The 27,980-nt window shown below is 44.8% G+C and overlaps 1 protein-coding gene across 1 annotated transcript; it reads right to left on the bottom strand.

Annotated features, from left to right (window-relative positions):
• Positions 1–27,917, bottom strand: Fkbp59 (FK506-binding protein 59kD). The gene is made up of 7 exons (XM_075690115.1): positions 27,442–27,917; positions 24,217–24,480; positions 12,455–12,702; positions 9,017–9,100; positions 5,597–5,833; positions 1,987–2,175; positions 1–442 (listed from the first exon to the last, which is right to left on the bottom strand). Exons 1-7 carry the CDS (start codon positions 27,704–27,706, stop codon positions 272–274), a joined length of 1,458 nt encoding a protein of 485 aa, XP_075546230.1. The 5' UTR covers positions 27,707–27,917; the 3' UTR covers positions 1–271.
• Positions 27,918–27,980: the final 63 nt, after the last annotated feature.

Below are 27,980 nucleotides of genomic sequence, written 5' to 3'. Positions count from 1 at the left end.
TCCATATGAACAAGTTTTTATTGAAAACACTGGCTGAAATGACGCTCAGAGGTATCTCAGACCACTTGGCAGAGCAGGGCGCATGAGGAATGATTAGACTTGCAAGTTTGCCTTGACTGGCCGACGAAAGTGACCACAGAGGCAACGAACCAAGGTGCCACAGAAATGCAGAAAAAAAAAAACTAAAAAAAAAAATAAACAGTGGTTCCTCATCCGTTTTTCAGACAAGCTCGAAAGCCATGTGATTTGGCTCTTCAGGGTGCGGAGGACACTATGACGATGCAGGGACAGATTCTGGTGGCACTTCCTTGTCAGCTTCCGTGGCTGTTTTAGACTCCTCCGGCGTAGCAGCCTCCTGGTTGTTCTCGTCGGAGCGGTTCCAGACTCCCGGCTCCAGGGGCTCTTCCTTACCTGGTTCCTTGGTGGCACTAGCAGGAGCGTTCTGGAGGGAAACACACGGCATGACGAAAGTTGAGGAGAGGAAGGTTGAAAGTGCCAATAAAACTTCCGAAATTCCTGATGCACTAAAGACAAACAGTATTTAAGCTGGAAGCCTAGAGCCAGATTTTGCAAGTACATCTTTTCCAGACTTACCCTTTCCACCTGTCATTGCCCACTCACGTTGGGCATTTGACCAAGAATGGCAACGCCAGAAAGATTAAAATTTTTTTGCATACTGCAAACCTTTCACAGGATACAAGGGGTGCAAAAGAAAAGCTCCGAAGAAATAAATGAGAGTAAGTAAACAGTCTGACAATACGAGAAAAAGAAACGAGCAAGAGGGTACAATGTAAAGAAACAATTACATTTTCTTGCTTTAATCTGTGGGAGAACTAAAATGTAGAATGTCTTAAAACAACCAAATATCTTTTTAGGTCACACTCTCCTTCACTACCCTCCCCATAGTGCTCTCTCCTCCTCTAACCAACTCCACCTGAAGCAAAAGCAACGGCTGGCACCAGTTGATAAGAAAAGAGAGAACCAAAAGAATGGCCCCTTCATTGTCCAACCTGCGATGGCCCCTCCACACGACACTGACTGAAAGGAAGAGTCCCATAAAAATAATGTATTTATTTGATTATAAGGCAGTCACAAATATAGCGGGAGGGTGCAGTTGTGGGATACTAGAAAGAAAACTTTGAAGTATGCACAATGATACAAAGAGATATAGAGTAGCCGATGTATTATTCAGACTTAGCGGGGATTGGCTGAAATACTGAATCACTAACACAGACAAAACGCAAAATGGAGACCATGAAATAGGGGGGAGGGGGGGGGGGAAGCTTCAACATGCGGAGGCAGGGAGAGGACAAGGTTCCCTAGTACGTAACGAAACTTGACTGGTGATAACTTTAATGTCATCGCCAGTCATTATCAAGGGTAAGGATTCTGGGAAAAAGCCTCGCATTATATTCGAATAGATATTGTAAGTGGTGCACAATGGGTACAACTCTCTCCCTATAAAGAAAACACAGTAGGCTCTCTTGTCACATCGGTGCTCTCACAACTCGTCAATAAACCAATCGACACCTTTTCACCATGGTGATATGACATGTGTGATGCCACTGGTGGCACAGTGTGCAAAGACAGCATGGAAAGGCCCGGAGGGGAGCACAGGGCTGTTCTTTGAAGTTGTGGCTTCCTCGTAGCATTGCCATGTTTGCTGATGATCATAGTCATGGAATTCTGTAGACAACGCATGCGATTATTTAAGAATGTGTTCCAAATCTCGCAGGTGATTTGGGGCCCTTTAGTGGTCAGACGCAGTACCCAGGATGTGAAAGACGCCATGGTAGGGGTCTCTGGATTAATTTCAAGCTTCCTGGCATTCTTTAGTGCACACCTACATCCGAGTGCACACGCATTCTTGCGTCCACCGAAGTGCAGCAACTACAGGAATCGAACCCCCGACCTCGTGCCCAGCAGCAGAATGCCATACCCACTGGTTGGAGGGGGAAGGGGGGGGCACAAGCCGAGAGTACTTACAGTTTCGGCCTGGGCAGCCATGCGGTCGAAGATGTGCTTGTACATCTGACGCTCCTTCTGCAACTGCTGCTTCAGCTTGACAGTGCAAATGCTGAGCTGGTTGCGGGCAGCCTTGTTGTTCGAATCAATCTTGAGCACCTCCTCAAAGTCCTTGCGGGCAAGGTCAAACTCTTTGGTTGCAATGTAGGCCTAGGAAAGAGGCACGGAACAGGAGGAGGATGTCTCAAAGAGGTGCTCTGCGTACAGGTGCAATTTAGCCATCCAGGCTCGTGAGATAGCCACACCCCTAACATTATTTGCAAAAGGATATTTAGAAATATTTCTTCTCTCTAAATGCACTCTTAACTTGATAGATTAAAAGAGCCACCTTCCTCATACGGCGGCAAGAGGCAAGCTTCGCAGTGTCAACTGTTTCCACAGTAGTACTTTGCACACTAGATGGTGAGACTGTATATAGTACAGGACAATAATAGCAGCTGGCAAAGCACACAAAAATATGTTACAGCAAGTGACAGCAAACAAAATGATTCTTCAGGAAATAGGCTTAAAATTCAAAATTAAATTCAGTTTCTTTTTTTAACACAATAATACCACAATATGATTATGAGGCACACCGCAGTTAATTTTGACCACTTGCGGTTCTTTAATGGGAACCCAGTGCACAGCACACGAGTGTTATTGCATTTCGCCCCCAACAATATGCCGCCGACACAGCCAAGATTTCATTCCGTGACCTCGGGCTTAGTCGGGCAGCACCAAAGCCAATATGCCACCACGGTAGGGCAGGAAATTCGCTAAGCCAAAACATCATTGCTAGGTTGTTATTTCTCAGCGAAGTGCCTCATGCTTTTCCAACATGCATGCTCGCAAGCATTTGCAGCAGTAAAAAAAAAGTAACCCAACAACAACTTAACAGATGCATACACAAAGGAAGTCGCTCGTGCCATCCACCTTGTCTTTTGTCTATGTGTCTGTTGGCTGGTTTTTGCTTATTCACAAGTGCATTTAAGTGCAGAGAAAAATAACAAAACTTTATGAATGGTCCCCAAATAATTCCCAGACCATGGCCACATCAGAGCGCAGTGTGGCACAGATAATTTTAAGATTCCATGCTGCCAGCACTGCTTGTTTCAAATCACTAAGGGCACTGAAAAATTCTAAATGTGACAGAACAACATGGTGTAGTGCTATCACACACTCGTTGCCATGACAATACATACAATGCACGAGCACTGTATGCGTGAGCATGTGGATGTTTACAGCCAGAACTGAATCATAGATGCCAATTCTGTGACATTCTCTCCACTAATTACAGTCAAGCTTTATTGTAACGAAACAGCTCATCATGAACTAATAGATATAATTACATAATTATAACCCATCAATTAAAAATGTCATTTTCGCTAAGCAATATTTTCCTATAAGCGGATATAACAAACCACTTTAAGTTCATAATGAAGATTTCCTTGCTGCTCATTTCACGCTAATTATGCTAAGATCTGGCAATGATAGTGCTAGTAACTTGCTGGATGCAAAAGCTCTTCGGTGAGCTGTCGCCCACTTTGCAATGTGCCAAACCAACCACACTGCCAAGTCAGCAGCCACTTATCTTCTGTACTCTACCCCTGCACACAACCATGTCACATCCCCATTGCACCTTTGCCAACTTGCACAGTCTGTGCACATGACATGCTATGCCTTGGTTGAGTGTTTTGTACTAGAATTACACCAAATTCTGGAGTGAAACGCATGCAGCTAAGTACATGGGACATACTAATACTACTATAAACCACTGCACATGCAAAACCATGTCCTGCTCTTACATTCTCAGCAACTGCTTGGGCTATCAGCGTTTTGCAAACACGCTGGCAGAGATCGATGCACGTGTAGAGAAATATAGTCTTTAACATAACACATAGGAGCGTTTGAAAATACGGGGGCAAGGGCGCTGAAGTTCACTTGCCCAAAGGGACACTAAATTTGCCCGTGTGACCCGGGTACAAGCGTCGGCAAGAGAGTTGGTGGGAAATGGTTGAGCGAAATGGTGGCACTCATCACTGATACGGAAAAGACATGTACGTGGCCAACGAGATGCAAGAAATTAAGACTACACGTGCTCCATTTTGCAGAAGTGCTATTAAAGGCTGCTGCTGCTGGATTTGCCTTGCAAGGGAAAATACTATAAACAAGATACAATTATAATGCAGAAAAATGCAATAGCCCAATAATGCAATGGCTAAGCCAGTGGCCTTGCGCTCAGTGGTATGACACCACGGGAGCTGCCATGCCGCTGCGTTGAGCATAAACAGCCAAGGCAGCCAGCCTCTGTCACAGTGATGGCAATAAAACTTGCCCCATTATTAATCTATTCCACACAGCCTCAGAAGAATGAGTGATTGATGAGGTCTAACATTCAACGACAACATTTATACTATGGTGAAGCATCAGAATTGGCTATTCGCTGTAAATGTCTCTCCTATGCCTGTTTCACAAATATGTCTACAGCAATAAAATGCCCTCGTTACATCTTGAATGTCCCCTTTTGACATCATGCATGCTCCATAATCACCTCAGCTTCACGCGCATCTTTGGCAACACGAATGCTTTCAACACATCCGCGCTTCCACAAGCAATCCGCATGTGGAATGATCTTCCCGATGATGTTGCCTCTGATAACAGCCTGAATATGTTTTGTCACAAGCTTGAGGTGAATTTTTTGCTATAGCACTGTAACATGGATTAGTCGTTTAAGTTCATAACTTGTTTATTTTGTGAAGTGTTGCATTTTCTTCTTCACTTGCACTCAATTGCTCTTTTAGTGCTTATTTAGCAAACATATTTTGTTGTGTTGTGTTTCCGTTTTTGTTCACTTGCATTGGAACTTCGTTTTGCATTTTGCAATTACTTTGTTGCGTTTGGTTTCGATGTTCAATTGCTTAGTCACTCTGCTCCTTACTAGTTTGCTTCTACTTTCATTGTAATAACTAAACCCCCCCCTACTCAATGCCCCTTGGATCTGTAAGGTATCTTACACAAACAAACAAACACACACACAAACACAAACACACACACACACACACAAACAAATAAATAAGGATGAGGGCTGCAGAATAATTTTTAGCACCCGAGGTTCTTTATTATCATCTAATAACAATGTGTAAAATAAGAAATGTAACATACAGGAGACACACACAATGCAGCATTGTTTCCTTTGTTACATATCTCGTTTTACACACTGTCATTAAATGTTCATGAATAACCAACTAGCCCAAATTTCCACTCTGTCACGTTTTATATTGTGGAACTGACATACAAGAAGTAAAAGTCAGGAGTAAAGGTGAACAAGCTGTTTTACTATTCATTGATGAGGAACTGCGTTTGGGCATTACAGGGTCAACATGTACATGGGTGGGTAAGTAAATTAAATGAGCATTTTTCATTTTGCCCCCATACAAATGCAGCTAAGCACCCATTGCTTCACAACCTATCCTTGTTGCCTGGTGGACAGCAGCATAACACCACATCCAGTGAGCCACAGTGGCCAATCACACTACCTCAAAAGAAGCCACGGTGGGCGATGTCTTTGATGCCCCAAAGGCAACAGCCTCACCTGTCCCCTGCGGAAGAAAGCCTTCTCGGAGCGAGGGTCTAGCTCGAGCGCCTTGTCGCAAGCGCGGATGGCCTCGAGGGAGTCATTCAGCTTGTTGTAGCACAGGGCCAGGTTGAGCTGGGTCGCGAGGAGCAGAGCATGGCGCCGATCCTTCGGCTCTTCTTTCAGGTTGTCCTCGTGCTCCAAGAGGCTCACCACCCTGCGGTACTTCCCCAGTGCCAGCTCGTACTTTTCCTCCTGGAAAAGCGGGTGCCGAATGCAGTAGGATGTAACACACAGTCAGTCAAGCAAACATGGGAGGAGAACAAACCAAGGGAAACCAAGCTTCGTTCAGTTCTTAGTAACGAGAAATCGAGCCCCTAGTTTCTCCTTGCTCATTGTTAGTAAGGGCCTTGACCCAAGCAGCCTTGGTGCATTGAGCTAGTACACAATGTTTTATAGGCCGGTTTCTTGCTCCCGGGAAGCTCATGTGCTGTGGTGAGAAATATGAAAGGGAACACAGGAGCGCAGACGTCAGATAGACTCAAACCCGACTTGGGGCGACACGCAATGGTATGGTTCTAACCAGGAATGCTTGAGGGGAGGGCACCTTGCAACTGGAGTTTGGGCGGGGGAAGTTGCACTCACACAAATAAACGCTTTCTTTCTACCGATGCAACAATTTTGCCATTTTGATTGGTACATTGCACAATACTGTAATTTCGAGACCTCAATACATTACGATAGAAATCTGCAATTGCAGTTTACGCTTTAAGCCGTTTCACCAACTTTTCTAGCACCTTGTCGAATGGGTGGTCCTCAGTGTCAGGTCCTTATTTGATCAAAATTATTTGAGGTAGTTTCCAAGCTGTGTATTGGTGAACTTTCGCGCAGAGAAGTCTCTGTCATGACAACATGAAGTACTAGCTTCACTGCCGCAACAAAAGGTACCTATATCCTTATCTCGCACAAATCATGTCTTGAACACTGTTTGGCAGCAGCTAAGACTGAATAACCAGGGTGTCTACGAAGCTGACATTTCCGAATTCCCTGAGTTTTCCAGGTTTTCCCTGAGTGCCTTCGCAAAATTCCCTGAGTGACGCAGAGCTATGTTTTATGTCAAGATGAGCTGAAACCATGCCGCCCGATGCTGTCACTCTCTAGTAAGCATATGAAAAACAGATAAAAGAAAACGACTTAATCCAGTTTGAATACTTAGGAGTAGTATTCATGTTATTCAAGAAGAGAATAGAAGGGAGGGGCTAGTAAAATGCACAGCAAATAAAATGTCTTCGAAAAAAAATCGCAAGTGGAGTCGGACATTCTCAAATACAAATAAAAAGGAGATGCATACAGAAGCAAATATTTTCGAATACGAGCTATTTCCATAAAAAAAAAAAAGGTAAGGTTATAAATCACAAATTTTGAACACATTGACCATCTCCATTGTTGCATTTCCCTTATTGGGATGGGTGGTTCATCGGAATGGTGGGCAACATTTCAACTGCTGCCCATCGTGGGGACAGCGCTGAGTGACAGTGTATCATTGAGAGCAAAATGGAAAGGGAGGGGCCATTAGGTTAATCATTGGGACTTGCATCCTGCTGGTCTCTGTAGAGTGGTTGGCCACTGGCAGTGATAATGAACTTATGTGTCGCAATTATTGGCAGTATGTTCCGAGTGTAGCCTTTAGTGGAGAGCTTTAGCTGGGCATCGACTAAGATCACTATATAGTCTGGCGTAACATCAGCGCATGTGCGGATGTGTAGTCGAAATGGGGAGAGGTCGACCCTTTATAGTCGTGCGCGCCAAAGTGTCTGTTGTAACCGGTGTCAGTTGGCACTCCTCGATGGCGCCGACAATGAGACAGAACATGCTCTATCTTGGTGCCGGACTCCGATATCCCTGTTAATCAGAATTCTCAGCATGTATGACATCCAGCCTCTTTGGCTCAGTGTGATCAGAGCCGTGACAGCGGAGGCAGCAGCCGCACTTGTGTGAAGCATGATTGCAGGTAGAATACACTAGGTAGGCGAACCTGCACGTCACGGTTGCGCGCATGGCATCGACACCCATATTCGCTTAACAACTGTTGCTGTCGAGCAATGCAAGACAACGCTATGTGCATTTGAACAATGTGCTGCGGAGCACACGTGACGTGGCCGACTGATCCATACCCACTGGCCTATGCCAGACAATAAACAGGCATTTATGGTTCACCCTACTCACATTTGACACGCTCAAGCAGTACACAGTACTGCTGCATAGATTTCGAATTTTTTTCATGAGTGCATATGCCGACAAAGCAAGCAACGTGCAGCCACCTTGGCTGCAAAATTACAAAGAAACCAAGTGGATGCTTACAGTCCCACTCCACTCAACTAGTTTGGCAGTCGCGCTGCAGCAGGGTTATGCTGTCTGCTGCCAACACAAATGTTGACTGCTTGCAATGAGTCTTTACCACTGAGCGGCTGTGTGCAATTTGTTAGTGTACACTGCTCTTAGCAAACACTGTATGAGTAACCCAGCAATACAGTGAGTACGCACGATCGCTTCTGTGACAATCCCAACTGCTCATGATGGCATGGGTGGGAGCATAGATGGAAATTGGGGAGGATGAATAGGGAGTTTAGTGGACAGCGTTATCGCTTTTAGCAGCAGGCAAAGTGTTACACACATTGTAGGAACCCATCGCAGTGGGAGTGCCGCTGGTTAACTGAACAGCACTTCCGATTAACCCTGGTCTCCCGCCCCTTTTTTTTTTTGCCGGTGGAAACTGCCCATCGCCCCAAGTTGGGTTAGAGACTATCTGCCACACGCTCCCACGTTCGTTTCCATATCACTCACGACAGTACATAATGCCCACAATTGACAGGATGTTTCCCACCTGACACTCCAGCTTCGAGCACTGCTGGCTAGAGCTTCCAGCGCTAGGTTTACTACACATATGCATGTGGCAGAGTGGCCTTTACCGTTTTCTTTGCCTTTCAATACTAACATGAAGAAACACAAAAAGCTGGTCCACAGTACGTCAAGTTTTAATGCTGACTGCACATTCCCGTCTGTTGCAGACTACCATTAGCAACTAGTACAACACAAGCTATGCAGCACTCCTGCATGGTCTACAGTGCCTTACGAAGAGTGTGAGGACAGCTAAAGACTCAGTACAACACCTCTAACAAGGCTCATGGGACTACAGGTATAGAGCATGCACAGCCATAGCCTTGAAAATGCATTACGCAAATTTGCTAGACATGCTGTTAGCATTGCATGGGATTGAGCTTGAGCAATGTTGCAATCAATAAGATATGCTGGCAAGTGATACAATATCAGCGAGTTCTACAACAATCAGTGTTGGTAGCTGTAATCGCATCTTGTGACCATCGCTGCCATGGTCTGGAATGGCTGGTCGCCCTGGGTGAAGGAGATGACTGGGCTCACCTTCAGGAATGCTGTGCCCTTGCTTTTGCAGATTTCTGATTGTTCAAGTTTCTCTTCAATGTCCATCTCCCAGGACTCTTTTGCCTGAAACGCATTGTGACAAGATGGTGAGAATTAGCACGACTAAGTAGCTCCACACAATTTCAAAACACAACAAAGAGCATCCTTTTGACACAGCAATACACTACAGAACAATGCAGCTAATGTACAATCGCCAACAAAATACTGTGGGGCACGCAAGCTTTTGGCGAAACGGCCCTCCGCGCCTTCTAGCGGCACACAACTGCTGTCGAGACCGGCGCATGCGCGTCGCTCCGCGACTGCAAGCCTGCATGTGTCTGCGCTTCCTCCTTGTGCGCCCATGATAACCGAACGTAGCCGTGAGATGTCTCTCTTGTGATTGGCGCTTTGGCGGCTTCGACAAGCAAAACTATGTGAAGCATGAGCTTGCGTGCGCCGCTATGGCCACCTTTTGTTGAGTCACAAGCGCGGACACATAGGGCCCGGTGGTGAATGCAAAAAGTAGTTTTTTTTAATGTGCTGCACCTTTTCTTGGCCAATCTTCGTTGTTTATTTCTATTTACGAATAGGGCATTCTCTCACAGATGAGCATGGCGGAAAAAGCGCTCGATAAAAGGAGACAGGCAAGGCGAAAATTAACTCTTGATTTCCATTCTATAAACGAAGTTTTGCCCGTCGAAGCCGCCACAGCGCCAAATGAGAGAGCGGCTGCATTCGGTTAACGCCGGCACACCACGAGGAAGCACAGATACATGCACCCTTGCAGTCCCTGCGGGACGTGCATGCATGCAGATGTCGGTCTCGACAACAGGGGCGTGCCGCTAGAAGGCGCCAAGGGCCGCTTCGCCATGTGCTCGCACACTCCACAATATTTTGTGGGCGAGTGTACTGGTACCATAAACAATATGCATTGTTAAGTGGCCTTTGCAACACGGCACTCAGGTTTCACAGTGAAGTTTCGCTTAGAAATGACAAAGGTAGCTCTTAACGTCAACAGCAGCATTCCTACCAGTCCTACTCAACACAGTGCAAGAAAATGGGCCATGACTTTAATAATGAAATACGTAGTAGTTATGTTCGAATGTATCAGGTCAGGGAAGACAGACTGGCAGGTAAAATGACACAAACTTTCTTTTTTTCCAGTATTGAAAGAGCATTTCCATTCATTGAATAAAGCAACTTGACGAAGCGAGTTGCAGAAAGAGCAATGTCCTAATAATAAATTATTAAGGTGGCTATCCTCAACACTGCCCTTCTACATAATACTCTTTTTAACATTGAGCACTGTTGACCTCACAAAAAGTATTGTTTGGCTAAAAATACAAACACTGAATACAAATAAAGTAGTAGACTTCCGTTAATTCAATTTTTCAGTTAATTAGATCCCAAGCAAAATGCACGGGCCGGCACCAATGCATTTCTATGGGCCCAAACTTGTTATTTTGATCTTAAAATTAGCCTTCGCTGGATAATTCAACCTTGACCCCGCATGCGCCTGACCCCGACCCCTCAGCAGCAGTATCTGTTTTGGCAGAGATTAGGGGACACTCAATGTGTTGAACAAATGAAAAAAATATCCCATCGAAAATGCCTGTTGTTGGCCTGCCCTAGGACTTAGGATATTCAAGCAATAACAGTAGCTCACAGTGTCTCATTATGGTATTTAATCAATTAAAACGCGCACATTTTATTTTTCTTCCCGGGTAGATTAAACCGAAAATTGCCAGCACGGTGCAATCAGACACGAAACCAGATCTACCTTCACCTTTTTTGTAAGCTGTACCGCATAACACGGATGTACTGCGGTAAAGCTGACTAGGAAACCGACCATCATTGTGCACCTTAATTTGCCCCCCCCCCCCCCCCGCGTATTTGCTAAAAGATCGGTTGTGCATTAGATGCGTACTTTGTTTAGCAGCTTTAATGTCATTTCAATGTTCAGTTTTCTAGTTTGGACACATACAAAGTGGGCATGCATTTGATTTGGAACGGTGTTAGAATGGGGCCAATAGAGCAAATTAATCAGCAGGGCGTTTCAGCGTCTTTTTTTTGCATCTTGTTTATTCCGACCTGCCAGATAATTTTATCTAGCTCACTGGTCCCGCCAGGGTCAAATTAACGAACATCAACTGTAATAAGTATTGAAGTCATATAGAGTCAAACAAGGAACAGACAAATGCAAACACACATATGTATTTACAACAGGAACGGGCAGTAGAAAAAGCTGTTTATGTTTTACAACAATCTTAAGCATTACCCGATTACCACACAGCCACGGGCAAGGTGTTGCAACCATGGGAACGATACATTAACATGCCAAGCACACGGCGGGACAACGACCGCCTCACGGAAGCTGTCGTAATTTTTGAAATGGCTCTATGGCCTTTGTTAGTTTGATTGTGCAATGCTTGATTGCGGAGGTCATGGAAATGCCACCAACAGGCTGAGCAGGCATGGCAACTATGTTGTGCCAGCTTCTGTAGTGTAACCCTGTTTCTGTGTGGCTACTGGGCACCGATCTATGACATCACAGGAGGGTGAAATGTGCTATCCTGAGTCGCGAAAATTTTACTCGAGGTTACTCTTACTTTGGCTGTACTATTTTGACGTTTTTCTGGCTGATAAGTTGAGCTTGCATGCATAACTACCTTAATTCATTTTGCTGTTGGTTCATTAGGCACGATAAGAAAAAGTGTAGAGCAAGAAATGGTCGCCCTAAAAAAGTGCTGCAGGGCCCCTTTAAGGCTATGGGAAGTCAGCATGCAGGGACTGACCATGCGCTTGTCAGCACTCTTCACAAGAGTGTCCCGTGGAAGGCTTCCTGTTTGGCAATAAAGCTGGCACAGGTGAAAAGTGTCATGTTTACAACTCACAAAAGTCCAACTCACAAATTAGTGATATATATTTAAGAGAACTACATAAATAAATTTTTTCCTTTAGATATATTATTAGATGCAGTTTGAAGAATTACAATGCTTTTTATTGCTGAGCTACAAAAATGTAAATTTCAGTTTTGTTCTTGAAATTTTGCACTATACAACCTTCATTTAAAAACTGACAGTCTCAATAAAGAGCCAGCTTCTACAATTCCTTGATTTTGACGTTTTTCTTTTAATCAAAGCAGTGGCTGCCGAGAAAAACTATTTCTCAATTCTAATGCATTTGGAGGGACGACCCCGAACTGTACTTTCCTCATAGGGATCTATTTCTTCTTTTCTTTAGGGGGGGGGGGGGGAGTAGCGGGTCAGCTAACAATATTGCACAAAAAGAGCAATAAATGCTACTTTTTACAATTTCACCCTCCTGTGTGTCATTTCCTTTGTTGCCAAGCGCATTCTTCAATTCCACAGAGTGTGTCACATCATTCAGCAAAGCTAGAACAGGAGGAGTGGAAAGGGCGCAGAGGCAGGCACTCACATTCTCGAAGCTCTTCAGGGTGACCTCGTATTCGACTGTTGCATTGGGTGGGATGCTGAACTGTGTGTTGCCCGTTGTGCCAAATGCCTTAGTGGGTGCAATTCGTAGAAGCGACTTCTCCCCTTTCTTGAACTTGAGCAGGCCATCTTCCACACCCTTTATGACACCCTGGTCCGTGCCTTCACCGACCACAAACTCAACATCTCGTTCATCAAAGACGCGACCTTCATACATGCCCTTGAGGTGGACTGAAAAGGAAAAAAGATTCAGAGATAAGTGAAAAAATAAATTTCGAACATTTTAATAAAGGTGGGCAGATATTCAGTGCTTCGAGTGCAACATGAAGTATTTGACTTGTAAATTTGGCACTAAATTTACATGAATGTTCAGTCCTAGGGAGCATTCTGTAAGAGTCCACCTAGTGGACTGTCCATTTCAGCCGCTGCTGATTGGATGCAGATGTACGAGAAAGGAGAAGATGAACGGCCCTAGCCAATCAGCAGCAGCTGAAATGGACAGTCCACTAGGTGGACTCTTACAGAATAACTCCCCAGGTTAAATATACCAATTCATCACAACTACAGAAACTTGTGTGTGTGAAAAAAAAGAAAAGAGGGACATAAATGTAATGGCTATCTAGTGGCTGCTTAAAGAACCACTAGAGAGAAAAATTATTTGAGCTGGTAATACATTACCCTTCCATGATATCAAAACAGCCACTCTCATGCCATGTTCACACTGGGGTATTTGACACCCACAGCAACCGAAAATTACCTGTCACTCAAATGCCGTGTCACTTATATCGCTTGCCCAGCAGCCCGCTGGAGCTCCCAAGATACCATGAAAAACAGGGAAGGCTGCACAATATTTTATTACTAGTGCCACCTGCCAAGTACGCACCAAATTATGCGAGCAGGCGGGGCATCCCAGATGTCCCTGCACACCCTATGTTTTCACCACTCGCGTCGAGTTCGTGCGACTTCTTTTTTATGCATCAATCCCGAAGCAAACCCCAAGGAAACAGAAGTGATACTCCTGCACCTCCTAGCAAGCACACTTCTGGCGATGCATCAGGAATAGAAGAGGCATTTGGCAAAGAAGAGATGGCATCAGTAGTGATGGTGGGTGCAGCCTGCTCTGCAAGACTTCTGACTCGTGTTCTGATTCGTAAGTGGCAAAGCATTCTGGCTGAAGCAGGAGCAAAAATTGGTCTGGAGCCTATCGGCATGTAGAGGGTCTTTTCGATGGATCCTGCCGCTGCCGAATTGGATTCCGTGCTGCTCTTAGACACTGGATCACCCAGTGTGACCATGCTCTTACCATGAAAAGACACTTAGTAAGCCATAAAAGGTACAAAAACAAAAAATGGGCGGCGGCGCCGCCTAGAAATTCCCGCACCAGCTTGCCGTGACATTGTGGATTTTGACACCGTCTGCTTGGAAAAATTTTAGCTATCAAAATGGACTGCACCGTATTCTAAAAGAGCTAAGGACTGAACTTAGCAGGCTTCAAGAACTTTTATATTGAGCCACAACAACCGAAAGAAAAATACTTTGCAATCTGATCTGTGACAATGACATACCAGCCCTGGGGTTTTGGCATGAAATAAAAAAGAAATGAAGCTCTGGCCGCCATTTCATCTTATATTATTAACCAACCTATTACTGCAAGATGTAGAGATATTGTAGAGAATGTAGAGATATTCAACAATACTCTAACAACCTAAACTCATTCAGTGTTTGTCTTACAGTGTCCCTTTAAACCTCTAGCTCCTCAGTTAGTTACAGGCAAAAAATAATGTTGCCAAAATACAAATTTAAAAAAATGCTTGATGGAATCAGCGCATTAAACAAATGCCAGAAATACATTTAGAAATATATATTTATTTAGAGAACATACCCGTAAATATTTTTAATGCTAAGGAAAGTTGGCTTCATTGCACAGTTTGAAATTAAGTTTTTTTTTTTTTCTTTTTCTTTAGCATCAATAAAGCAAAAAAGACTTGAATGCCAGAAACGCGATTTTCGTGCCCCCTTTGAGAGCGAGTATATCCACATTCCAGCTGAGCGCAGCAGTAAATTGAAAATGTGGTGGCGAAGGTGGTGAATTCTTTATATTGACTTGCATCCATTGTTCCATTGACTGCCTGGTGAGATGTCTCCTTCATTGAAGAATTGGGAGCTCAAATCAAGAAACTGCACAATATCGCTGTCTCTTTCCAACTTGAAGGTCACTTCTTCAGAGTCTGAAAAATTCTCACCGACTACCCGTTTTAGGCAGTTCCTTTACAGAAAGTTCCAGTCACTACATGTGCCACTTGGCAACGTCACCACCACTTTCTTTTGTGTGTGGCCAACTTTAAGATGCTTCCGGTAAAACTTCCCATTAAAACAGAACTGAATACCGGCACTTTACATGCCAAAACCACAATATGAGGCACGGCGTAGTGGGGGACTCCAGATCAATTTTGACCACCTGAGGTTCTATAACGTGCATCCAACGCATGGTACACAGGTGTTCTTGCATTTCACCCCGAAAGAAATGTGGCAACCATGAACAGTATTCGATCCTGTGCCTTCTGGCTAAGCAGCGCAACACCAAAGCCACTATGCTATCGCAGCAGGTTTAAATTTTTTGCAGTTTCACCTGTCAATGAGTCGGGTACAACTTTAGAAAAAAGGGGAGTTTACTACTCCAAGGTGGATGCACATGAGCCTCCACCAATAGGCGCACGCACACTCTAGACTGACGTTGTGAGCTGGATGGCCGGCGACCCCGCCGATGGAGAAGATGACTGCCTGCGCTTCGAACTGGGCCTAGTCACGTCAGTCTTGTGGGTCTGTCCCTAGTCAGAGTGAATCCCTAAACTGTTAAAAGTTCCCATGACAGTGTTAAAGCTATGGCAAAAAAAAAAAAAAAAAAAACATACACGACAACGTAGGCACAAAAGCTTGTGAACCAACTCCTAATACCGCTACCCATATATTTTAATAAATGTGTGAGCTTTCTCATGCATTTATGCATGTTTTCATTATTTCCCACATTTCTTTATATTTGAGATAATAGTTCTTGCACTCGCGTTTGTATGTGAATATGTGCCTGCTTCTGTGCATGTTTGTGTTCATTCTATCTCTGTCCTTTTATATTACCATTTGTTGTAGGTTTCCTTTCAGCTGACTCTTTTTTCACAATTTCATTAACTCGTCTCATTCAAAGCACCAAGTCCTGTGAACGGCAGGGCTGGCCTTTTCTGCCTCGTCTAACTCGCCTTTACACGTCATCTAGCTGTGTTTTCTGTCCTTCTTGTGTTGTTTCTACAATGTGATTAACCAACTTGCACAAAAGAAAGTTCTATCAGCCATGACAACAATAATGTTTACTGATACATTTTGTTAAGAGCTTCATGTTGGTTGCACCGCAACTTCACCACTTACTCCTCTTTATATGTTCATGCATCAGTTCATTCGGCAGCTCACCAGAAGTGCACATGAAAGGGTGCCATATTCTGAAACAGCACCCTGCTATGTTGTTGCATTTTTCAGGCTTCCAGTCTTAGTAAACGGATGACATCGCTGTCCATCACATATGATGCTACAAATTTTCAACAGAAATAACATTATGCAGTGGCTCGTCATTTCCGTTCTGGTGCTTTCATCTTTACAAAAGCATTTTTCAGTGAACAGCTCAGCAAACCAGTGCAACTTTTTGCAACCTTTTGCAACTTTCACCATTTATTACTGTACCAATTTCGTGTTCTGAACCCTGCCGTCGCTTTGCCTACGGCTTGTGCAATGAACAACATGCCCAGTAAAACACTGAACTTTACTCAGCATTTTTTGGCAGAAAAAAATGCTAGCAGAGTTACTCAGGGTTAATAAATGTGCTTGCATTCGTGTTCCTTGCCCAGTCAGATAAACTAAACAATGGCTATGACATGACTGCAATTTAAAGTATAGAACGCTAACGATGCCTTTCAAGTGTGCCTCGACTACTGCTATTTCACCAAGGGGCCCGTCAAACTCAACGGTGGCTGCCCAAATAAGTTTTCTAGGCCTCACTGCGCTAATGATGTTCTATAATTGCTCCCTTATTCGCATTACTTGCATGAGCCAGATAACCAAAATAAAGAATGCAACCACCTGAATGTGCTTTGGCATGAAAGCTGCTAACAGTGGCTGTCAATTTCGTGTTCACTAACGTTTCACCTACAATGGCTACGACATGAGCGCACTTTGAAGTACAGACTGCTAACGGTGCCCTTCAGGCATGCCCCCGAATACTGCTATTTCACCAAGGGGCCGGCAAGCTTGATGGTGGCTGTCTGAATGAGTTTCCTGGACTTCAATATGCTAGTGATGTTTTATAATTGTTCCCTTATTTGCATTACTTGCATGAGCCGGATAACCAAAACAAACAATGCAACCACCTGAATGTGCTTTGGCATGCAAGCTGCTAACAGTGGCTATCAATTTCGCATTGACTATTGCTTTTTCACTAACAATGGCTACGAAAGAACTGCGCTTTGAAGTGCAGAATGGTAACGGTGCCTTTCAAGCGTGCCCTTGACTACGGCTATTAATAGCTTCCCGAATGAGTGCACTGGGCTCACTAAGCTAATGATGTTTCATAATTGCCCTCTTATTCACATTACTGGCTTAAGCCAGATAACCAAAATAAACAATGCAACCACATGAATGTGCTTTGGCATGCAACCTGCTAACAATGGCTGTCAATTTCGCACTGACTACTGCTTTTTCACCATAAGGCCTGTCAAGCTGGACAGTGGCTGCCCGAATGAGCATTTTGGGTACCACATAGTTATTCAGGGTTAATAATGATGTTTGCATTAAGATGAGCAGCATTTAAGCATGTTTCCATGCCAGTACTCAAATTCAGCGTCCATTAAGAGGAATATGCCACCAAATGAAGTGCATATTTATTTGAGAGCTCACGGGAGAGTGGTTCGCTGCTACGAACTCACCGTCAAAATTTTGATAGCCCTTTTAGGGCTTTTCTTTCATTAATAAGACGCTGTTATGCTTTGTCGAGTGGCTCAATGCCCTGTAGCTTGGAGTCGCTTTCTTCAATGCCATCTTGACCCAGTTGGATGACGATGGCTTGGATGTGGTCAGGTCAGTTTATTTCCTTAAAGGCCTCTTTATCAGGGGTGTTACATAAGGGGTGGGGTACATCTTGCAACAACAATGCAACGTGATAACAAACGGAACTTTTTAAAAGTGGTAGATACCCTGTATAAACAAATACATACTCGTCACAAATTGTCAATTAGAAGAGAAAGAAACCCAGTTATTTTGGCCGAAGAGAAGAAACAGCGGCAATGAACAATTCACTTCTGTAACTACTAGAACACTTGAAGAAAGGTAGACACATTGCATACAATCAAAAACGCACGGTAGATGATGAATTTGTACAAGAAAAGGTAATTAATTTGATAAAACTGAAGCAACCTCAGTAATGAACACATGGTGATTACTTGTATATACAACATGGTGGGGAAAGGCATTCCAATCAGTTGCTGTTCGAGAAAAAAAAAAAAAAGAAGCAGAGAAGGTAGTTGTGTGTGAGCGTGGTTTTAAAACTTGGAGTGGATGACGAGCACATTGTGATATTCTTGCGGGTGGAATCATGCATGGCACACGATTAAGTGAATTGTAGAAAAACTTATGAAAAAGACCAACACTGGCGGTGCAAGAGCGACTGTAATTCAGATTTCTCTTTTAAGGATGATATGCTTACATCATATGAGTAGGAGGAATGAATGTATCTTACTGCACGATTTTGGAAGCACTCAAGTGCGTTAACGAGATATTTTTGATGGGGGTTCCAGACTGGTGACGCATATTCGACTTTTGACCTGATAAGCGACTTGAATGCGACAAGTCTGACATCCAGAGGTGCATGACGCAAGTGGCGCCTCATAAAGCCAAGTGTTTTGTTCGCTGATGATACTATGCTGTTGATATGCGTGCTCCAGTTAGGATCACAGGAAATTAGGATGCCTAAGTACTTGAATGATTTTACTGTTTCAATCCGATTGTTGGCTATTGTGTAAGAAAGCAAGAAGGGTGTACGACTACGAGTAAATGACATATGTTTACATTTTTTGGATTAAGAGTCATTAGCCAACGAGCACACTCAGATGTGCCAAGTACGAACTTTGCCTCCAAGTCCATCAGGTGGTGAACGTTCTTCCTCCAGTCTTCCGCCGTTACGTGCTTGATCTTTTCCCGCAAGGCGTCTGAAGTCTCTGTTGTCTGCAGCAATGCCATTTTTTACGCATGAGCATGATGGGATTAAATTTGCAGTGGTATGGCGGGAGCCCGAGTACAATGCAACCAGCCCTTTCAGCTGCATTGTCTACGATGTCACTCAGAAAGCACGACTTTACAGATTCCACCAACTCAAGCAGCTGCTTTTTCACTATCCTTTCACTGTAGGCAATCTTCCTGCTTTTGAGCCACTCCTGTATTTTTTTCTCCTACCAAGCTGTCGTAGGCAATTTCTCTTCTTGCCAGGTATGGTAAGGTGCACTGTACGAAACAATGACGCTACCAGGTGGCAACCTGCAGGATATCATTGAACCATCCCCCGAAGCGATTGCCATCCATTTCTTCAAACTAGTCACCTGTGTTTCAGCCTCGGAGTACATCCAAGCAGCCATCAACGAAGCCATCTTCGCTGCCGATGTGCGTCACAATCAGGTGCTGGCCTTTCCCAGAAGGTTGCTTCAGACCCGTCGACAGGCCATTTGCTCAAGCGTACAGGCGTCCATGCTACTGCACCACGGTGTCTGTCCACACGATCAACCGAGTGTGTCCTGCCGTCACTCATGTTTCGCCAAGGAAAATCTTTCGGCCTTCTGGCCAGTAGCGCTCCGCATCACAATGGTGGTGATTCCACCATTGGGTGACGTCATCCTGGTCGATAAGCAGCGAGTTGCGGCTCTTATTCTTGTGCTTGAATCCTACCTCGACAAGCAGGTAATGCACAGTGCACCGCTTCAGTGATGGGAGATCCATATGCTTCGAGAACTTGTTAGTTATCTTCTCGACCGCTGGCATCTCGTTGCTGCGAATGCAATCGTGCACACATCACCTTAGCGTGCACAACACGAAGCTGTCATAGTTCGTGCTGCATCTTCATTTCTCTGCATTTCATGGGCACTTTCGCGAGGGCGTCGGTTGTTTGCCACCCAAAAAATGTGAACAGGGTGTCTACCAAGTTGAAATTTCCAAATTCCCCGAGTTTTCCAGGTTTTCTCCGAGTGCTTTTGCGAAATTCCCTGAGTGATGCAGAACTATGTTTTATGTCAAGACGGGCTGAAACCATATCGTCCGATGCTGTCACTCTCCAGTAAGCATATGAAAAAAAAATTTTTTTTTTTAGACCGACTTAATCCAATTTGAATGCTAAGGAGTAGTGTTTATGTTATTCAAAAAAAGAATAGAAGGGAAGGTTTATTAAAATGCACAGCAAATAAAATGTCTTCGAAAAAAATTGCAAATACAACATTCTCAAATACAAATAAAAAGGAGATGCATAGAGAAGCAAATATTTTCGAATATGAGCTATTTCTATCAACTGATAGCAAGCTCAGTGGTATGAGGCCCGAACTTTGTCACAATTGAGATTCTCTCTCAACAGCTCGTAAGTCAAACTCAACTGTCCTGACATACTCTCAGCCCGCGCAAAACGCCTCAGTATTGTGTTTCACTGCCTTAAAGAGGTTATTTTGGTTTGGATGACGGACACCTGCATCTCGACGTCAGCCAACACTTTGTTTTTTGAGCTCAGGATCCTTCAAAGAAGCGGTCGCATACTTAATTCCCCATTCATTCCTCAGTGCATCGGTCCTTTCTGTTCTCGTCCTCCTTTCGCCGCGCGTTCGCCCCACGGACCACTTGAAGAATATTCTTGGTCAATTTACAGTCAACGTCCAATTTTTCGGACCCCCTAGGGGCCGCGAAAACTTCCGAAAAATCAGGCAGTCCGAAAAAATAAATCCGTGTCTTTTACTGCCCTTAAGGGCTCAAACCGACACAGGCACGTCTGAAAAAGCCCTAAATGCCTGTCAGTGCACTTAGTAGGCATATCGGTGCTCCTACTGTGACAGGAGAGGGCGGGTGCACACGTGTAAAATTAAGTAATACATACCGTGTCCCGTGACAATTGCCCCTTCCTACGCTTGTTCAGCTTCACCGCGTCACACCACTGTACTGAGGCGAAACTGACTTTCGGGAACCAGAATTATGCAATGCGCCGTGCTTTCCGAGCTTCGAAGCCAGAATTATTGCCGACAGCGGAGAAATGAAGAAACACGGCACCGAACAGCAAGGGGCTTAACAGCGAACGTCGAAGCAGCTAGGCCTAGCGTTGCCGCAGTGGTGGCTGCGGCTGCCAGCGGATCTGCGTGCGAGAGCACCACTTCAAGGCGGCGAGGTAATCAAAATGGCAGCGGTGGTGGCTTTGATTAATGCCGTTTCGGACCTGCGGTCACGCAAAACGCCCGGAAAATCGTACGGCGAAGAGTTCTTGCGTCTGAAATTTCCGACGTTCTGATACATTGACTCTATGGGGCACGTTGTTGTGCCGCGAAGCCGTCCAAATTATCGGGGATCCGGAAAGTCGGTCGTTGACTGTACACTGGCAACTCCTCCAGCCGACGACAGGGCGTCAAAGACGATTCGTTACGATTCCTGTCTGTTACTCGAGCCAGCATTACCGCGACTTTCGACCCTTTCAATAAAATTACAGCTAGTTTTCCCTGATAGAGGCACGAATTCCCTGAGTTTTTCCAGACTACTCAAAATCCCTTGGAATTCCCGGTTTTCCCGGTTGGTAGACACCCTGGTGAAGCTTTGACCTCCCTCCCAACCCTGAACACTGTGCTTTCGCTGATGCCGAGCACCTCAGTGACAAACTTGCTCGTGTCTTCCAACGCTGTGTTCAGGCTCCCTGTTACGCCAATACATGTAGCAGCGGAAGATCACGTTGCATGAATCGCTGTTTAGGATGCTGCCACTCTTGCTCTTCTTGCAAAGGCTCCTTGGTGGTGTGGCCATTGAGGCGACTCAAGGCTCGTTTGGCAACAAAGAATTGCATTCTGATGTCACCTAGCTGGGCTCCATGGTGGCAAACTCGCACAAAAAGCCATGCGCGAACTAGCGAGCGTGCAGGGTTGCAAAATAAGAAGAAAAAGAAGTTAGAACAAACGAAAAGAAAAAAGAAACCTATCACATTCTTGAAAATAAGTTTGTGAAAACACAAAACCAAAAAAATATAAATCTTATGCTATTCAAAACCAATAGTTTTCATTTAAAACAATGAATGAAGCTGCAAAAGAGTACGCATTTGGGCTGGTTGGTTCATGTTTACAAGCAATAAAAGTCTGTGCAATAAAGCAATAAAAGTCAGCGCTGTTGGCTGTGTCCCTTTGCTCGTCCCATCGTTTAGCGCTGTTTTTATTGCTTGTAAATGAATGAAGCATTTTTGTATCTTTCCTGCCTCGATCGTCATCTCACCCCAGGTTTGTAATGGTTTCGATAAATGCATTGTTATTTTAATGTACTCATTAAATAGCACCTCATTCATTTTAAACTTGGAAAATTAGTAGTAAATGGGCCGTGTACATTTAAACCAGTGCAAAAGCTGTGCAGAACTGCTCTCTCTACTTTTGTCGCTTGCAATGAAGCTAAAAAGCAGACGACGCGCAGCATTGTAGAAGGCACGGGATAATTTTTTTCTTGTGATCTGGTGTGTGCTGCAGCATTTCAATGACGAGAGCTCTACCAAACCAGTCATCAAAATACAAGTCTTTGTTTATGCCAAGAATTACGCATTTCAGAAGCACAGTTTCTTCAGCACAACTATTTAGTTGTGGAGACAATTGGCTGTCGCGCTTCGGTCATCTAAGCAGGGCCTCCCCTTTTTTCTAAAGTTGTACCCGACTATAAATGGGTACATGCTCAGATTGTCTTTGGTAAGGTAACACTTTTTACCATGGACTAGCTGAGTTTGTCCACAATAGCAGGAGTGCAAAACATGTAGACACGCTTAGATGGAAGGTGAAGCGTTAAAGGAGCATTACTCGCAAATATTTTTGAAGTTTCAGAACCTATCACACACTTCTCGCACATAAAAAGAACATTTGTGATTCACGCTGTTGTTCTTCTTGCAAAGGCTTTTTGGTGGTGTGGCCATTGAGGCGACGCAAGGCTCGTTTGGCAACAAAGAATCGCATTCCGATGTCACCTAGCTGGGCTCCATGGTGGGAAACTCTCACAGAAAGCCGTTGCAGCAAACAAGCAAAACCAAGAATGGAGTGTGCGGGTGTTTTGTAACGTCATGAAGCAACCACTTACTGGCTACCAAATCTATAACTGGTTATTTGAAACAAGTATATTATAGTAAATTATTCAGGGCACTCCGACAATTTCTGGCATTTTTTTTCCTACAGTTTATAGGGTTTGAACCTTCATATAAAGCAAAGAAAAAAATATAAGGAAAGACATGACAGGTCATATCAATTTTCAGCCCAATTTGTTATTTCAACTATCTCTTTTCTGAAAGGATGACTATTGTGAAAGCTCAAATATAATGAACATGGATATAACATATCATTGGTTATAACGAAGTAAACCTAAGATTATTATTGTGACGGATATGGCGAAAGTATTTTCATGTCAGATGCGACCTTATTATGACAAGGTCTGCAGCAAAGATTTGCATCACTGCACAAAGGGAGGGATAAGCAAGCTTGCAGAGCAATACGAATAAGATTTTTCAAGCATACAACCCATTTTGCTTATAACACACACATCTAATTACAACTGTGGTAATGGTGGAGAAAAAAAAAAGCACCTGTAACCCATGCTAACAACCACACACAAGAATTCTCAAACCGCTAATCAACCTGCACAATTGCTGGCGCAAGCGCTAGAAAGGATTTCGTTTTCACTCAACACTTCTTGTAGAAGCACAGTGCTGCTTCAGGGTAATACAGGGTAAACAGTAGATCGTAAGAAAAGTTTTAAGAGAGTAAATATATCACTGTTTGCAATTCAAAGCAGAATACCATGGATAAGTGTGTAGTATGAACACTGAACGGATAGAACGTCTCACATGACGCATGTTAGTATCACCATGATTAGCCAGTCGTAAATGGTGGATGATAAGAAAGGTATAGAACAGGGAAAAAGTCATTACACTGTACTGGCCCTGAACCTAACGATACAGCACCAATAATGCTGTGCTTAGACATGTGCGCAGTCCAGGCTAGAATACACGGTAGTGCTCACACAGGAACACTAAGGAACCGACTAAGGCCTACGTGTGTTGGCGGAGCAGGCACTCCGAGTGACAGGCCAGAACAGCAGTTGAAACTTGTGTTGATAGTGTGCCTCACTACCTTACAGACACAGTAGAGACTGGTCCCAGCAAAAAGCCCCCCCCCCCCCTCCCCAAATGAAATAAAAAATAAAAAAAGTTTAAAACCTGAAAACCATGCCCTCCATAACTCTGCTCTTGTGTGAGTGAAGTCCTTCTAACCCTGCTTTGGTGGTCTTGCAGGCTAAAGAGCATGAGGAAATGAATAAGTTCTGGCTACACTGGCCTTAGGCTGAGGCTAACGATAGCTACACTAGCTTTAGCCACACCATTCACCTTAAAGGTCCCCACTACCAGCAAAGCAGGATACACCTACTTTCAGAAACAGGTCACCTCCTTGCTTCCCAACCTCTTACCTTTTACACTGGCCTCCTCCTTAGGATTTGTGTAGAGCTCGCCAGCGGTGATGATCCTGCGCTGAATGCTGCCATCGTTGTCAGGGCTGATGTCCTCCAGTTTCCAGTCGAGCACCTCAACCTCAAAGATGAGTGTCGCATCGGCTGGAATTTTTGGAGGGCTGCCACTCTTGCCATAAGCATATTCGGGGGCACAGGTGAGGATGGCCACCTCCCCCTTCTTCATCGTCTTGATGCCAATTTCCCATGCCTTGATCACAGCACCTGCGCACAAAGCAGCCAGACCTTTGTTCAAGCATATTCACAACCAGCGGGGAAATCACCAGAACTACAGAACATATACAGTACATATTTCATTGCTAGACCAAGGCTTTTTTTTACGATCAGACGTGTCGCAAAAGTGGAAAAGGAGTTCAGAATGACGACATTGATGGGGGATGCTGAAGGCTGTGCGCTTGGCAGTTAGGACAACTGGAAAGGTTGACGTGGTCTGTAGCCATGCATTCACAAAAGACAATTGCACCGCCGAGAAACCAATGAAGCTGTGAGCTGGAGTTGAGAAGAAATAAGGTTAGCAGAGTAAATGTGGCAAGAAACAATGGGAGATGATCTAAAAGCTGCATAGGTGAGGACGAAATTAGTAATTTTTACATGGCAAAATAAAGGTGGGATTCTGCCTAATTAAACATGACAAAAGTAAAGATACCACCAAGTGAACAACTCTTGCCATCTCATGTAAACCAGTAGCGTTCTTTAATCATATACTTCTTTCAAGAATGGCTCAGCTTGCCACCTGAAGCCTTTCGACATTTCAGCAGGACAAACAGGACATGAAGGCACAGTGGGCTTGACCAAATGAAAGCAAGATGAGTTAGGAGACAAGCTGTGGCTTCATTACAACAGGATATCAAACTCACGACCCTCATTCTCAGTGGCAGGTCACACAACCACTAAGCCATCATGGCAGAAGGCATAAGGCTTGCTAAGCTTATAATTAACTCCTTAAACTTACTTATTCCTTCATTCTTACAATACTGCAGGCCCAAAGCGAGGGTCCTTGCAGGAGGCGTCTCACTTTGAGTTCATACAACAAGCACTGGTGTAGCAAAACAGTGTAGTGCATCACGTGAACAATGTTTAAAAATAGACTGTGACAAAATTGAGCCCCTGATTAAGCATGACAACAAATGCATCAAATTATTACAGCTCTTGCAAAAAGGGAGTAGTATAACAAGGCAGTGTTAAGAACGGCCAGCTGCAATGCAAGTTTGCCAGCCATTTACGCCAGCGGTGGCAACCTCATCTTGGAACGCCGCCGCCAACCTCTAGCCACGGTGTGACTAAGTCGACTTTGTGTCGGGAACAATGCGCGCATCCTCCACTCTCTGTCGCTTCAGCTAGGATGCGTTTGACGAAGCAGACTTTGTGCTGAAACCGCCACCATTACGCTCTAGCCTCGTCGCCGCTGTGACTGAAGGAGTTCGACGAAGCAGGCTTTGTGCACAACACGACAACACGGACCTGATCTGCTACGGGTGGGGGAGTTGCAGCGGGAAAGCCGACCAAGACGCAAGACAATGTGCTACCCGGAATGGCTCCGAATTCTACGAAATTCGTGTGGTGTCAATTTCGGACCGTGAACATGTGTGTGTGTGCGTGTGTGTGAGCCCTCATCCTCCTCCAAGTCGATAGCCAGACTTGGAGGAGGATGATGAAAAGGGCGGGTTATCTACAATGACGTCGAGCTATGACGTCGAGCGGAGTGCATATAAGCAGCGATTGTTGGCTGCTAGTGTGTGCTAGAAATGTACTCGTGAGCTGTGCGCTCGTAAGCTGTATGCTGTATGCTCGTCTTGCGGGCTCCATTTGGGAGTCATGCTAGACTGTCGATGTATCTCATGTTCAACTGTAAATAACATGTAAATAAATCCTGCTCTCCTAAGTCCCGACGAAGAGTCAAGCTCCTTCCTACAGCTACGACTGCCAAATCTTACATCTGAATGGCAGCTGTGAGATCGGCCTACAGCTCGTAGATCGTCCGACAACTCTAACAAATGGTGGCAGCGGCGAGATCGTCCGACGAATCTTACAGCAGTAATACGACAAAGCAGTAGGACAAAGTGCCTGGTTAACTGTGACAAAATTGCCAGTTAAGAACTGAGAACTTGGGATGTTGCAAATGAATGATGGTACTCTCACAAAAACAGTGCATACGAAAAAAATGCTGCCAAAATTTTATCCTATAGAAATCTGTGATAGAGGAAGGGTGAGTTAAAAAAAATTATGAGTGTTTAAGGTACACAGTTTAAGGTACACGAAGTTCACTATATCAAAGAAAACTATATTTATGGTTATGTCACCTTGATGCATTTATATTTGTCATTTTAACTTATGTTGCAGCACCAATTGATTTTTTTTTATTATTTCACAAGCAAGAATTGCTATCCCGTAAGTCGGAATAAAGTATATGGGGGCTATCCAATAAGAGTTGGCTAATTAAGAGCTCTAAACATGCAAAGCCGTGACGATTCCCATGCTTCCAGAATTCGAAGAGGCAATATCTCTCTTTCCTTGCTCATAAGCGCAGTTTATTACTAAGACATCAAGGAATATTCAACATCTTCCTGGAGCCCACGAACTCCACACAATCTGGAATATTCTCTCGGAGAGCCGTCAGTTCCAGACACTTTCGATCAAGTGAATTACTTTTCGCATTGACGAAATAAGTTAGCAAGAGGAACTGGAGAACAATGAATGCACATAAATCTTACATAAACACTTTTTTTTTCTTTGTTTCGTTGGCGCTCGGGGTTTGGGAGCGGGGGCGTCTATCCTTCGATTCCGATACCTATAAATAACAAGCCGTCCACACGGTAGCTATACTAAGCAACTCCTCCACGAGTAGCGGAGCTCGGAGGAAAAAAAAAAAGCGCTACGACTAATTTGCACGATGTCTAGGTATATATTCTTCGTTGGTGAGCCGCACATAGCCGTAAGAGCCATCCGACAAGGATGCTGCGAGATCCCGATCGCGACGTGATCGAGAGAACGCTGCGGGCGCTAAAAAGAGAGACGCCACACACCGGCTTTCCGCCGGTCGACCACGAAGGAATGAATTTTCGCGATGAAAAAGCCGGCCGCCTTCAATTCCGCGTTGCGGCGTCTAAGCGTGGAGGCGATGAGCAAACGAATGGCCTACGGCAATGATTTCGAGAGCAGACTCACCGCTGCCGAGGTTGAAGTCGAACGGCCCCCGCAGGCGGCTCGAGTCGAACTCCGTGCCATCCACCAGCTTTCCCGTGTAGTGAACGGAGACTGAGCAACCATCGCCCGGCGTCTCATCGCCGGTTCCGGCCTTCACGATCTCCTTAAATACGCCGCCGTTCTTCTCGGGCGTAATATCCACGGCGTTGGAACCGGCAGCGGCTATCGCCGCCGCGTGCTGCTGGTCGCCCTGAGCTGCAGCCTTTTGGTCGTCTCCCTCCGTCATCGTGTTGCTCGCCGACAGTTAGACGCTGCGTTCCACTGGCTTCGACGATAACGAAGAGAATCTCCGACACGCAGAAGGAGAACCGACGCAGCGCAAACGACGATCTCTAAAACAGAGACTCGCTTCAGGAGTGCGGCGTGCACGCTCTCACGCAAGAACAGAGCGCGGCTATTCTAGAACTTTCGGCTCTTTCGGCTTCGGGATCTCTCTCGGTCCGTTCCTCTCGACGGCGGCAGGCGCGACAATCGCCGCTCACAGCGGCACCTGTAGGCAA

This window comes from Dermacentor variabilis, chromosome 4 (assembly GCF_050947875.1).
Source record: "Dermacentor variabilis isolate Ectoservices chromosome 4, ASM5094787v1, whole genome shotgun sequence".
Taxonomy (NCBI): domain Eukaryota; kingdom Metazoa; phylum Arthropoda; class Arachnida; order Ixodida; family Ixodidae; genus Dermacentor; species Dermacentor variabilis.
The sequence above is the reverse complement of the archived record's forward strand: the minus strand, read 5'-3'. Positions and strand labels throughout refer to the sequence as shown.

What these genes read in the sequence shown, in the direction of transcription:
- Fkbp59 (XM_075690115.1), bottom strand. Translation starts at nt 27,706, where the DNA reads ATGACGGAGGGAGACGACCAAAAGGCTGCAGCTCAGGGCGACCAGCAG. An exon ending in GGAGGAGGCCAGTGTAAAAG is followed by an intron (nt 12,703 to 24,216) that starts GTAAGAGGTTGG and finishes TTTCCTTTTCAG; the next exon opens with TCCACCTCAAGGGCATGTAT. An exon ending in CTTTCTTCCGCAGGGGACAG is followed by an intron (nt 2,176 to 5,596) that starts GTGAGGCTGTTG and finishes CCTCTTTCCTAG; the next exon opens with GCCTACATTGCAACCAAAGA.